General features: G+C 34.8%; 1 protein-coding gene across 1 annotated transcript; it reads left to right on the top strand.

Annotated features, from left to right (window-relative positions):
* The first annotated feature begins 5,304 nt into the window (after window positions 1-5,304).
* LOC132050146 (uncharacterized) lies at window positions 5,305-12,340 on the top strand. The gene is made up of 6 exons (XM_059441224.1): window positions 5,305-5,837; window positions 7,476-8,132; window positions 9,018-9,473; window positions 10,586-10,758; window positions 11,325-11,508; window positions 12,145-12,340. The coding sequence occupies exons 1-6, from the start codon at window positions 5,442-5,444 to the stop codon at window positions 12,229-12,231; spliced, it is 1,953 nt and encodes a 650-aa protein (XP_059297207.1). The 5' UTR covers window positions 5,305-5,441; the 3' UTR covers window positions 12,232-12,340.
* Window positions 12,341-14,187: the final 1,847 nt, after the last annotated feature.

Below are 14,187 nucleotides of genomic sequence, written 5' to 3'. Positions count from 1 at the left end.
ACATGAATGCCATAAATCATTTGCCTCAAGTAAATAAGAAGCAGAAATTTTATTATTATCAACGGCCATTACATTCAGTTTGAAAAGACCCTCTGTAAGGTAACCTTTTCCTACGTACGTCTCGTTCTTACTTATTACAACTTTGTCTGAAACAAAAACACAGTTAAACCCGTTCTTGACGAGTAGTGCAGTAGAAACTAAATTCTTTCTTATTTCAGGAACATGACAAACGTTGTTGAGAGTCACTACCTTGCCAGAAGTCATTTTCAAAAGTATCTTTCCATAACCTTCAATCTTGGCCGTTGTAGAATTTTCCATAAAAATGGTCTCATCGGGTCCAGCCGGAGCATATAAAGCAAATGCTTCTCTAACAAATTTCGACAAACATGGCGAGTGGCGCCAGAATCAATCCACCACTCTTTAGGATTTCCCACTAGGTTGCACTCAGACAAAGATAGCGAACAAGTCATCAACTTCATCATTTGTCTCAATCATGTTAGCTTGACCCTTTTTCTTTTCCTTCTTGGGGGCACGACATTCTACAACTTTGTGTCTAATTTTTCCACAGTTGTGGCAGTTTCCCTTGAATTTCTTCTTGTTGGGATAATTCTTTGGTCCTAAAGACTTTTTCCTCTTTTCTGATTCATTGGAGCAGTCTCAACAATGTTTACTCCCATAATTGCTGAGGTTCCACGTGTCTTCTTTTCAACAACTTTATTATCCTCTTTGATCCTCATTCGAACGATGAGATCTTCGAGTTTCATCTCCTTTTTCTTGTGGTTCAAGTAGTTCTTAAAGTCCCTCCATAAAGGAGGCAATTTTTCAATCATCGTTGTAACTTGAAACGCCTCGTTTATGACCAAACCTTCAATTACAAATTCGTAATTAGCAACATAAGTAATACTTTTAACAGAAACATTAATTCGGATTATACCTTTAGCAAGGATATCATGTATTATAACTTGCAGCTCTTGGACTTGGGTTATGACATCAGGGGCGGACCACCTTGTTGCAAGAGGGTTCAGTTGAACCCACTTCGTTCGGAAAAAATATTAATTTTACATGTTAATTTGACTGACAAAATGAAATTTTATTATATCTAAAAGAAATGAACCCACTTGTAGCAAGCGGAAGTTGTGGTGTAGCGGCACAAGTGGGTTCAAAGTTCTCTTTTGGTTGGTCGCATGTTCGATTCTCGGTGTAGGTTGCTTAACATAGAATTTTCGGCGCAGCTTTTTTGATACTCATAACGTAATTGCCACTCTCTCTCTTTGTGACATTACTTTTGATATACTTGTACTCCATTACTTTACTTATGGTTTATTATTGGGAAAATTTCATAAATATACAAGTTGGTCACTTACATTGCAAAAAAATAGCCTAAAACTTACATTACGAAAAATAGCCCAAAATATACAAACATATATAGGCATATACAAATATATACAGACACTTATACCAACATATACAGACATTTATACCAACATATACAAACATATATACAAAGGCAGAGAGAGAAAGAGTAAGAGAGAGAAAAGTTTGGGTCATTTTTTGTAAGAATTTAAAAAATGGGTCAATTTTGGTAGCATTGTTGCCCCAATGAACATACAATGTAATTTTCTCTTTATTATTCTAATAAGATTAGTAATTAGTACTAGTATTTTATTTGTGACTCTAATAAGTTGAGAAATCATTTATTTATTTATTGTGTTTCGTTAGCCTAATAGGCTGCTTTTTGCTTTCAAAAAATAAGATAAGGTTAGGTTACTTCTTGTTTCAAAATTGATTATTCATTATTATTGTTCTAATTTTGTGCTTAAGTTGTTAAATTTGGTATTTAATTAAAAACAATATTAAATTATAAATCTCATAATTGAATGCTTAAAATAAAATATAAAATTTGAAGATGCATAATGACTGAAACTTAATGAATTTTTATTGAATTATTTATGTATTTGAGAATATATGCATTGTGAAACTATTTAAACTAATAATATGATTTAAGAAGTTTATAACTTGTAACATGCATATTTCTTTTTTGAAAAGTGGTGTAATATTTTTGTAGCTTTGTTGATCTGTTAATAATATAGGCATAAACTAAAGACTACATTGGTGTTAGACCACATTGTAAACCAAATATGATGATTACCATGAAAATTAGAAGCACATTTAGTGTCTTAATAGTGCTCATTTATCGTGTCTAAGGTCACTGTTAGTATCAACTATTGCTACAATGTTGTCGCTGGTTGAACCCACTTGTTCAAATTTCTGGGTCCGCCACTATATGACATACCTGTTGTCTACCATCTTATAGGCCAGAATTTTGGCTGCAACAAACTTCTTCAAACCGGCATCCTCAGTTTTATATTTCTTTTCCAACGCATCCCATAGTTCTTTCGAAGTTTGCATATTACTGTAGATGTTGTAAAGATCATCCTCCAATCCGCTAAGAATATAATTCTTACACAAAAAATCTGAGTGCTTCCACGCCTCGGTTACAACAAAATATTCATTATCAGGTGTTGATTCCGACAAAACCGGAACGTCGTCCTTAATAAACTTTTGCAGACTTAAAGTAGTTCAATAAAAGAACATCTTTTGTTGTCATCGCTTGGAATCAATCCCGGTAAATTTTTCGGGCTTCTCTGCCAGAGCCGGTGCAACACAACTGGAGGAGGCAACATTGCTTGTAGAGCCAACCACGAGGATTTCAGTTCCTGTCATATCTGTTGATTATGAACAACAGAAAAATTAATAAAAGGTGAAGTTTTTAAATCTTCGAACTGAATAAGTTTTTACAGAAACAGATTAAAACAAAATGGTGAAGATTTTATTTCTTCAAACCGAAATTTAAATTTGGAGTAAAAAATCAGCAGATTTTAATTTCCAACAATGGGAGTAGAAAACCAAGAAGGTTTTAATCTCCAAAACAAAAGAGATATGAACACAGAAATATATATTAAATTCCTTAAGCTTGTTAGTAAAACTGTGTTCAAAAAACCATAAAACCAGAAATTGGAAAAGGTGAAATTAAAAAAATTGGAAAATATTCAAGACCACAGAATTCACTGTGTGTCCTTAAGGAATTTAATCTTCTCACTGTACCCGAGGTTATGGATTACTTCCTCCCAGGATAAAACGGATATACCTATCGAAGAAGTAGCGGTACCTCAAACACCTACAATTTCGTCGAACTCAAATTGGGCAACAAATCACACAAGGACTCGATATAATTTATTTGTAGGAAAGTATCCAAAGTTCAAAAAAATTTCAGTGCAGAAAATGAGTCATTGCCTCTGTTTATATAACCACTGTTTTAAGCAAAAACACATGTTTAGAATGGGTATGGTGTCTGTTCAGAAAGGCCTTGCCTTTTCCAAAAATAAGAAATGACTGTTGCGAATTTTTATTTCGCAAAATTTAATTTAAATTAATATTTTTGCGCAGAAAATAATATCAGAAATGGAAAAATGAATTAAATAGATTTGGTCTAAAATATTATCAATCAATCAGTTCATTTGACTAAATCCAAATCCAGACCTGGTACCTTTTTTGGATGAAGGTACCCTTATCTATCCAGACACCTTCGCTTGGCGTAAGTTTTGTGTTTTTATCTTCAGAATCTGAACTTTCACCTTGCTTGACATAAGTTCTATAGGAATTAAGTTATGCAATATAAGTTTGTAGTATTTTTCAGAATTTCTTGTAATGTTCAGACACTGGAGTTATGCTTTTGGGGAGTCATGCTTTTGGGGGCATATGTTCTTTATCTTCTTTAGAGAAAAAAACTTGGTAGCTAATGTGGGATGGTCGAGTATATATATGGGCTTGTGAATTGTTTTTCTTTTTGGAAATACACTATGCTCTCCCTGCATACGCATAACTTATAGGATATTATGATACGAACATATAAATTTATATCCCGTGAAAAATTATTTGTTAGTTTGGTGTCAAGAGTATTTTCGGCCACTTATTTGTTACTTAAAGTGCTGAAGGTGCTTGGATAGGGTTATTCTCACAAATGCCCCTATCTTGGGGTGGTCTTTAATTTTTGCCCCTCGGCAGCTTAAATAACAAAAAAGTGACCAGAAATATCCTAGACATCGAAAAAACAAAACAAAAAAAAAATCGGCCTATCCACCTAATTTCGCAAGCCATAAATTTATAGAAAATTTTCCTTGTCTGAAATAATTTCTGTAGGAATTAAATTTTTCGGCATAAATTGCGTAGTAACTAACTTGCCCGGCACTACACAACTTATGCCTGAAAAATTTAATTTCTGCAAAAATTATGACAGACAAGGCAAATGTTCTCTAAACTTATGCCTTGCGAATTATTATTTTTTGGTGAGAAAATAGCGAATTCATCACCTCTGCCGTGGAACAAACCTAGAATCTCTGGTTTCATAGACCAGCGAAAAAGGGTACTTTGGCCCATACATTTTCATTAAATGAGAAGCAGTAACAAAAATTAAAAATCATCGAATTAGGGGGCAAAAATGAAACACCAGTCGGTAGGGGTGTCAATGGTTTTAAAAAAACCGATTTAACTGACCGAACCGTACCGAATAAGTTTATATGTATAAAATATATTCTATATATTAACTTTAGATATAATAAAATATTAAAATTTTCGCCATGGGTTCGGGATGATGAAAACGACTGCAAGCCGGCAACATATATCATTAACACCTAAAGTTCCAACGCTGAAACCTATTATACTACTCCTATTGAAATTAAATTAGTTTTATTATCTCGAGTAGTAACTAGCTTGCAAGCTACAAGGTATTCCAACGATCTTGGATAGAAAGCTACAAAGTATTAAATATCCTTTTTCTCGTATGATTTTAAATTTATCTTATTGGATACTTAATCTTAGTAGATTCCGTTCTTGAGTCTCATCGTGATTGATTTTTTCCCGTCGTGCGACCTAAATTATACCTTTTGTCTTTGCTTAACATTGTTTTACACTATCGTAAAATAGTGGGCTCAATCTTTATTCTTGTCGTCTTTCATGTTTTCTTGATTCATCACCCTTTAAATAGTATAAATGTCTAGAGAATTTTTGTCAAAGTCCCATAGAAGTATGCATAATATGGTGTTTTTAACTTTTACTAGTGACTATAACATAATGTTCTTTTATTAAAAAAAATAAAAAATTAATTGAACCGATATCCAAGAGAAATCGATGACGAGACGATTTCGAAAAGTCTAATTTTAGTTCTACAAAATCAAATAATCGAAAAATGAATATGGGCTTCGGCCATGCCCATCTTCATTTTAATGGGCTAAGATTACAAATCAAACAAGTGCAGCCCAGCTTTCTTTCTTCCTAAACCCTCCTCCTTCCCGTTTCTGTGTCTCTGTTTCTACTGCAAACTTTTCTTTCTCCAGTTGTGCAGTAACTGGACTGAGAAGAAGAGAAACAAGAAATCAACAACAATGGCGGATGTGGTACAGTACAAGCTTGAGCGTATGCTCCCAGAACTAGACGACCTCGAAAAACGCGCCCTATTCAGCCGCCACGAAATATCAGAAATAGTGAAACAACGCCGCAAATTTGAGTACAGGTTAAAGAGACCTAGTCCATTGAAACAGGATTTCCTAGCATACATTGACTACGAAAAAAGTCTAGATTCTCTAAGACAACTACGTAAGAAAGTTATGATGAAGAAAACTGGGGATAGGAAGTTGAAGAAGTCGGTTTCGGATTATGCTGGAGTTTCAAGGATTATTGAGATTTATCGATTGGCGACGAGTAGGTTTAAGGGAGATATTGAGCTTTGGTTTCAGTATTTGGAGTTTTGTAGGGAACGAAGGAATGGCAGAATGAAGAAGGTACATTTACCTTTGCAGAAACCTGCTAATTTTGGAAGCTCAAGTTTCATGTTATTATTATTCCATATGCATACACAACTTTCGGTTATCACGTTATTTTGTTCTGAATGTTGTGTTAGTCTTTCTCTATTATTTGCTAGTCCGTCCCAATTTTATGTGTTTTAGTTTGACTAGGCATGAAGTGTAAGAAATGAAGAGATACTTTTGAATCTTGTGGTCCTAAATTGAAGATGTGTATACAACAACAACAACAACCCAGTGAAATTAAAGATGTGTTTAAGATACTAAAATGTCTTTTGAATCTTGTGGTTATGAACTTGTCATGTAGTATTTTTGAATTGTCAACTTACTAAATATAGAAAGAGGCACGACCAAAAAGGAAAGTAAGACACGTAAATTGCGGCGGAGGGAGTACTGAACATGGTGGATTAGTAATGCGGAGATTATTTCTTATCCACTGTTTGATTTGGTGTATTAAGGGCATTTCTGTATTTAACCATGCTTATCCATATATTAATAACCCTTGTATTGCTAATACCATGTTGCTATGTATAACTAATGCATGTATTAAGACCATCTCAAAAAAACTAATACATGTATTAGCTATACATAGGTTGAAAAACACTACTAAACAAGGGATTGATAATACCAAAGCTAATACGTGTGTTATTTCCTTGCTATTGGAATGATAGAACAAAGTTATTTGGCAGTGAGGCGTAGTTGATTGGTTATTCTTGATGAGATTTATATATCTTGTTAGAGAGCGAACAAGTTCTAAAACGTTGGAAATAAAAAGCTTAAGATGAGTTAACTAGTATAATGGAAAGGCGGTTATTTTTCTTTTATTACTGTTGAAATGTCCTTTATTTAATAAAGTTCCATTTGTCAAGCATTGAGGGTGTCCGTAATGTATTAGTGCAAAGCATGGAGGGCTGTCCATAATGTATTAGCTTTGCACCTTGTGCAATCTGGTGAGTTTGATGAACTTATTTTCTACATATAAGTCCAAAGCTGCAGCTTTAAATGTGTATTTTTAATATAGTAGCAGACCATGGCAGTCCAACACACTAAACCTTGATTATAAAGTTGATTTACTAAGTCTATTCTGTGGTCAAGTTTCTATTTTTTTAACTCTTTAATTTTCGTTGGGATTTAACAAACAATATATATTTTATAATCATGGGTTCTCTTACCTGTATTTATGCACTTGCATATGATCATTTGCTGATTTGCACCATGGTCAAACGGCAAAATCTATGTGATGTTGATTTTCCTCCTATATTTATGAATTCCAGTGGCCCAGAATTCTCTGAAAATCGAAATCTTGTTTGTTTGACTGAAAAAGAGCTTTGAAAGCTTATTCTTGTATAAAGCGTATCCAAATTCTCTTGTAATTAAAACCTGCTAGAGTCTAACTCGGGTGCATGGTTGTGGAGAAAGGTGAAAAGATTAGGCCAATAGCTAACCGAGGATTTTTACTATATGCTAGATATATATTTAATCAGATAACTTGCCAATGGTTCAAGTAGGATTTGGAGCGTCAGAGTTAAGAGATGGCATAATCTGTGTCAAATCATTAAATGTTAAGAAACTGTGCTCTCGGGTATCTTATGCTGTTTTTATATTGTTCTTCAATAGGCCCTTGCGCAGGCAATTAGGTTTCATCCTAAGGTGCCTGGAGTATGGATATATGCTGCAGCTTGGGAATTCGATAACAACTTAAATGCTGCTGCTGCTCGTGCCCTAATGCATAGCGGCTTGAGAGCATGTCCAACTTCTGAGGAACTGTGGGTAGAATATCTTCGAATGGAGCTTACATACCTAAATAAATTAAAGGCTCGGAAAGTTGTGCTAGGAGAAGATGAGGGAACACTGGCTCGTTCTGACAAAAATGCTAAAGAGGAACAGTGGAGAGATGAGAACAAGGAATTATTTATGACCCTTGATGATAAAAGAGAGGATGATAAATTATCCAATCTTCACGATGGAGACTCAAAGGAGAAATTAGATTTATTTAGGGAACAAGGTTTAAGTGTTCTTCAGACAGTTTACAGTGATTCTATTAAAGCCCTCCCTTCCAGTTTCAGTTTAAGAACACAGTTTCTTGAGATACTAGAAGCAACAGATTTAGCTCATTCAGAAGATATGCGAAATGAGATACTTGCTGATATGAAAAGGGACTTCTCAAAAGAACCAAAATATTGGGATTGGCTTGCAAGACAGGAAGTGATTGATTTTAATGATCCAGAGACTACTGAAGCAATGACAGCTGATCAATTAAGCAGAGCAATTCAGGTAACTCAATCTTAGTTGACCACATGTTCAATTTTGATGTTATAATCCAATCCCGATATTGCCTGTCTAATGTGATAACTTCTGGATCTGGCATGTCTAAGATCACGTCAAAGGACAGTTATTTGCCAGCAACTTAGGCTTGCTATTTGGAAATGAAGGTTCTTTATTCGTTAATAATCCTCAGTCATTGTTTGCTCCATTTCTCCATTCTAAGAAAAAGCATAAATTCTGGAACTACCCTTTTGAGTGTCCTCCTTCATGTGCAACAGAACGTACTACTTGAATTTACTGTCCAGGACAATTGTATATTTTTCCGGTGCCTAAATGAGATGACATCTACCAAAAGTCTTTGGTTGCACATGAATCGTTACGATATCTTGTTTTATGATTTGATTCACTTTTCTGCACTAGTTGATATCTTGCTCGGACTCGGTTGTCGGATACGGGTGGATCTAGAGGTCGGATTCCGATCTAAATTTTAAGATACGAGTTTAAAAATAGAGTATAAAACCCAAATTTGCAGATATAATGTGGAAAAGCTTGAGGAGAAAATATTGATTCACTCTTTTACAATTTCTTCAATTTCACCATAGTTTTATGATTTGATTTCATTTTGGTCAAAGTACCCAAAATTGGTTGACCAGGTACGGATCACACCCACACCCATACCCATGTAGTAAACCGCTGTTTTTCAGAATATCCTATATCACTTTCTCCATTCATTAACAGGTGCAGGCAGCTGTATGATCTGGACTGACAAATTCTGATACTCTTTTTTGTGGGTTTTGGGTTGGGGGAGGGGTTTAGAGATTTCATTATCTGCAGTTCTATTTTATGGTTTATATCTGTACTCTGCTGACAAGGCTACCTGCAATGATTCTGTAGGTTTATGAGGAAGGTTTAAAAATTGTGCCTTCAGCCTCAATGTTCGATTGTTATGCAAAGTTCTTGATGGATGTCATCCATTTTAAAAATCAGGGGAGTCAATCTTCTGATCACTTCAGTGCAGCTAGTCATGCTATGGATCCTATTTCACATCTCTTGGTAGTATATGAAAAGGCTGAAACCATGGGGTGCATCACACAGGATCTTGCTTGTCAGCATGTTTCTTTTCTACTGCAACTTGGGAAAGTAGATGAAGCTAAGACTTTGGCGGAGAAATTGTGTTCTGGAAAATTTTCAGAAGCAGTACAGCTATGGGCTTTACGGTTCTCAATAGAAATGAGATTTATCCAGAAGAACTGTACTCCAAATAAGACAGCTCTGTCTTCTATCTTTCAAACCCTGAGAAACGTTTTATTGAAAGTTCCCATATCAGAAGCAGAAACTATATGGCTTATGGTAGGTCAAAGCTAAACCTTTCCCTGCTTAGATTCTTTGTCATGTCCTATTAAAAAAAAGGATCCGTTGTCATGCATTATAAGATGGTGATAGCAACTTTATTGCTCCTTCTGTCTTAGCTGTGATATATGATCCTGCTTTCCAGTTGCATATATCAATATTTCTTCTGCTATTTCATTTTTGGTGTAAAGAAAATTATGTAGATGAAGCTGAATCCTTACTGGATGTTATAGAGTGCTTGTAAGCTGAGCAAGGATACATTTTATACTTCTTTTTGAACATGTAAATTCACTATCTTTGTACTGATAATTAACTGTTACCTTTCTCAAAAAAAAAAAAAAAAAAACCCGCTGTTTGCATAGATTCTTTTTGCGAGCATTAGGCTTGATACAATAATTCATATAAGATGCAAGTTTGGGCTGTGCTTATGTTTCAGCAGATTTCACTCAGTGCATGTTATGTTGAGCATGTTAGAGATGCATCAGTGGTGGAGACATGCACATGGCTGCACCATTTCACTGTCATTCGTTTTTCTATTTGCTTTTTGCTTTATTAGAATAGGAAACATCCATTGAGGGCTTCATGTGATTACATATATAATGCAAGTTTGAGCATTGTTTTTATGTTGGCTGATCCCGTTGAGTGAGTGCATGTTACATTGTTGAGCATGTTAGAGATGTATAAGTAAATGACGGATGCATGAGGCAACGCAGTTTCACTGTTGTATGTGTCGGCTTTGGCATAGAGTAGCATTCATAAAAAGTGCAGGATTTGTCCTTGTCTATGTGGAGACTAAACTGATATCACCCAACAGAAACATTAATTTCTTTCTCAGTAGTTGTTAGGATGGAAGCTCTAGCTAAGCCCCCAAAAAAAAAAATAGGACCTCTAGGAGCAAGATCCATGGTATTTTGATCAAGCACAAGAATCTCCTTATAAAGCATTTTAATTTTTCTTTTTGAGTAATACTATTACATGCCATTCTATTTGATTTCCTTCTATGCTTTAGTTTTACTAGTTTCGAAAGAGTGGGATATTTAGGTTGCTTGACTTCTTAGATCCATTTACTCCAATGGAAATATTAAGATCCATTTACATTACATATTATGCAGGCACTCAAATATTTCTCCACTCATAAAAAGTTCTTTGACAAGTTGGTTGAGACTTCTAAGACTGTACTGGCCAAAGATGGTGGAAGTGATGATGGGTTTTCCCTCTCTTCTGCCATCATCAATTTTGTTCTGCAAAGGGATGGACTTGGGAGTGCTAGAGAGTTATATAAGAGGTATGCTACTGCTGATTGATTATTGTCATGTATATATAGTGCAAACATCTGTTGATAAAACTATTCTGTTATGGTGAATGTGTTCTTGTACGTTAACCTGAAGACAGACTTGTTTAAGAGCGTGGAAAAAAATGTGCTGACATCTATCTCTAGCCCACAGTCTACAAAATGAGCCCTTTTCTAACTGGATCACTTTATGAAACCAATCATGGTACTTCACTATTGCACTAGCTAATCAATTGTTTTCTGAAGTTGGTTTAGCCGTTCAGGTAATTAGGTACCATTTAGTTCACTTTCTTACTAGTTTCAGGAAGGTTAACCTTGTTCCTTCTTGGTGCAAAACTCAAACTTGATATTGGGTTCTTTAAATTCAGGGACTTGCAGGTGTTGAGAGATATACGGGTTTTCTTCAGTCTTTAGACTTTGTTATCCAGTATTATTTAATTAAAACTTCTTCCGATGTGGGATCAATTTTAGGGGTGCTCAGATGCTAGATGATGTTACATTTGTTCATTAAAGAGCAATAACGGTATATGTTCAGACTGACGTTTGACTGCCTTGTGCAGATTTCTTGCTTTACCGCATCCAGGACTTTCTTTATATAGAAATTGCATTGAGCTGGAATTGAACCTTGCATCTAGTGGAGATAAGACTAGTCTTGGAAATGCCCGAAAATTGTTTGAAACTGCACTTACAACTTATGATCAGGATGTCGGATTGTGGCAAGACTATTATAATATGGAAGTCAAGGTAAGCTCTGTTTCCTTCTCCTCGGCGAGCACATAATTTTTTCACTAGAACAAATAGCATAAAAATGTCCTGAGATGTGCTGGGAATTAGAGGAAAAAGGGGTTCGCTGTTTCAACTCCGATTGTAGACCTAAAATGAACATCTAGGGTGTCTTCTCTCTTACAATTTAAGCTTTTAAATGAGGGGATTTACACATCTTGACATGGGTATAAAGGTCATGAGTTTTAAGTCTTGTCGTCAACACATCAGCAGTTATTTCCAATTGGTTCATGATAAAGAACCATGCCCACACGTAATGGTGCATGATGAACATCAAAAAAAAAAAAAAAATACTAATGTCCTCTCTAATATTTTATATTTTAGATGAGGCAGTTCACACATCTTAGCAGTCTTCAGTTTGATGTAGGTGCTTGGAAAAAATATACCATTCGTCTAATATAATCATTGTTAGATGATCTACTAATAGTGACGTATTCAAGAATTATCCTCCTTTGCCTTTTGTTTATTCATTCTTTTGGGGTTGGGTGTTTGTTGGGGGAAAGGGGTAGAAAAAATGTATTTGCTGCTATTTATTATGTTCTCACTTTGTGGAGATTTAAGGATCTAGTACTGATTCCTTTTTGAACTACTGCACAGATGGGAACATCAGAAACTGCAGCAGCCGTTCACTGGCGAGCACGGAAAACCCTCAAGAAGAATCTTTCCCTTCTACCCTCACAATGAGGGCCCTCACTGGATATGTGATCTATCTCTGAATGTGAGAATATAATCAAATTTTTACTTGGGAATACTGAGCAAGTAATATAACCAAAGTTACTCTCCGGAGAGCTGGCTTATGCGGTACACCATCTCGTAAATCATTGAGCTGCCAATCTCGATTAGGCCATCTTGATCTACATAACAACTTGCAGTATTGGTTCTCTTTTGATGACATACTTTAGGATCTTAGGTGATCCGAGTCAGTCAAGGAGCCTAGCTATATTCTTAAGCAAGACGTTGCCAGCAACTGTGATATAAATCTTTGAAGGAGAGCTCTAATGTCAAACTACTTTGGACGACAAAATTTTTTAGACTAGCACATTTAGCTTTGTGTGTCAAACAGACATTCTACCATTTTTATCAAGAAAGCCTTGTAAAAGCCTTTTAATAGGAATTGAAGATATCTTGCTTAATTTTGTTGGTACCTTCCTTAAGTTCAGGTCTGAATTTTTTTTTTAATTGCAATACTCTAGAATTCCAGCTTTTCTGATTGCAGAAGAAAGCATGGAGGCGAAGTAGACGTTTACAAATTTTGGTTGAAGTCGAAAAAATTTAATATCTGAATTTTGAAGTTGAAAAGAGTAGAAGTTCAGTTATGTTTGGACATGATCTTTACTGGAAAAAGTGTGAAAGTTGAAAAATTCCGAGTGACACCCGTTATTTCATTTCATATACTCTTCAAAGTAGTGTTGCAATTTACCAATATTACCCTTACCCTTATATAGAAATGCCAGTTGATGGTAGGGTGTCAAATGGGCGGGTTGGGTTGAAATTGACTCAATCAAAATGGGTTGAAGTAGTAAACGGGTTGGGTTAATATTGGTCTAAAAGTTACTTGGGCTATAATGGGCTAAAAATGGGGTGGGTCGTGACCCGCCTAACTTGATCTAGTTTTTTTGAAGGATCTATTTTCTAGAAAAATATTTTTCTTGAAAATTATTTTTGCAGATTTTTAAATATTTTCGAAAAAATTTTTTAGAAAACATTTTCCCTTCGTAAAACATTTTCGAGAAAAACATTTTTTCTTGAAAATTATTTTAAGATTTTTACAAGAAAAGTGAAAAATATTTTTGAGCAAAAATTCATTTTACGTATGTAAATATTTTCGAGACAAAAATTTTTCATAAAAAATATTTCCCTTCGTATTAAACATATTTTCGTGAAAAATATTTCCCTTCATATTAAACATATCACAAACTTATAAGATACGTGATACAATAAAACTGTATACATAAAAAAATAAAGTAAATCTCAAGTAATAAGCCCAAATTTAAGTAAATCTTAAAATTTTTTAGCCGTTTTACACTTCCTCCATATTTTGAATAAAAAATGGAGATTTTTCACTTTAAAATTTTCTACTGTTAAGTTTCATTGTTAAAATCAATCCAATATAAAAATATCTTGAGCCCAATCCATAAAATGTTGGGTGAGGTGGCCGGCCACCAGCTTTTGAGCCAAATTTAACGACCCTAATTGATGGGTACGAACACCGCAATCTAAAATTGTACAAATAGAAATGGGCCTCTCATTTAGATTATTGATTCTTTAGTCCTTCTCCCGTGAACACGTGTACGGCATGGGAAAACACGTCTTCTTTCTTTTTAATTCTCAGACTCTCTGTTCCTTAGAATTTGGTTTGTGCAATTTCCTTTTCTCTTCAGGAGATTCAATCTACTGTTTCAACTCTACCAAGATGAAAAATAGTGAACGTTGGATTTTCCTTCATCTGACGACATGAGAAAAGTGAGTGGACGGGCGATAGAGAAAGTGAGTCTCCATCTTGAAAAATTATTTTTGTTCAGAATCTATTCGGTTGGATACAATTGAAAACCATGAAAATTGAGAAAAGAAAGTTTCTGAATTACGTTATGGGGACCATGTAAATCTTTTATTCCGTCTTTTAAAGATTAGTCATCATTT

The sequence above is a fragment of the Lycium ferocissimum genome, chromosome 3 (assembly GCF_029784015.1).
Source record: "Lycium ferocissimum isolate CSIRO_LF1 chromosome 3, AGI_CSIRO_Lferr_CH_V1, whole genome shotgun sequence".
Lineage (NCBI taxonomy): Eukaryota > Viridiplantae > Streptophyta > Magnoliopsida > Solanales > Solanaceae > Lycium > Lycium ferocissimum.
Note: the sequence above shows the minus strand (reverse complement) of the source record. Positions and strands in the feature narration are given on the sequence as shown.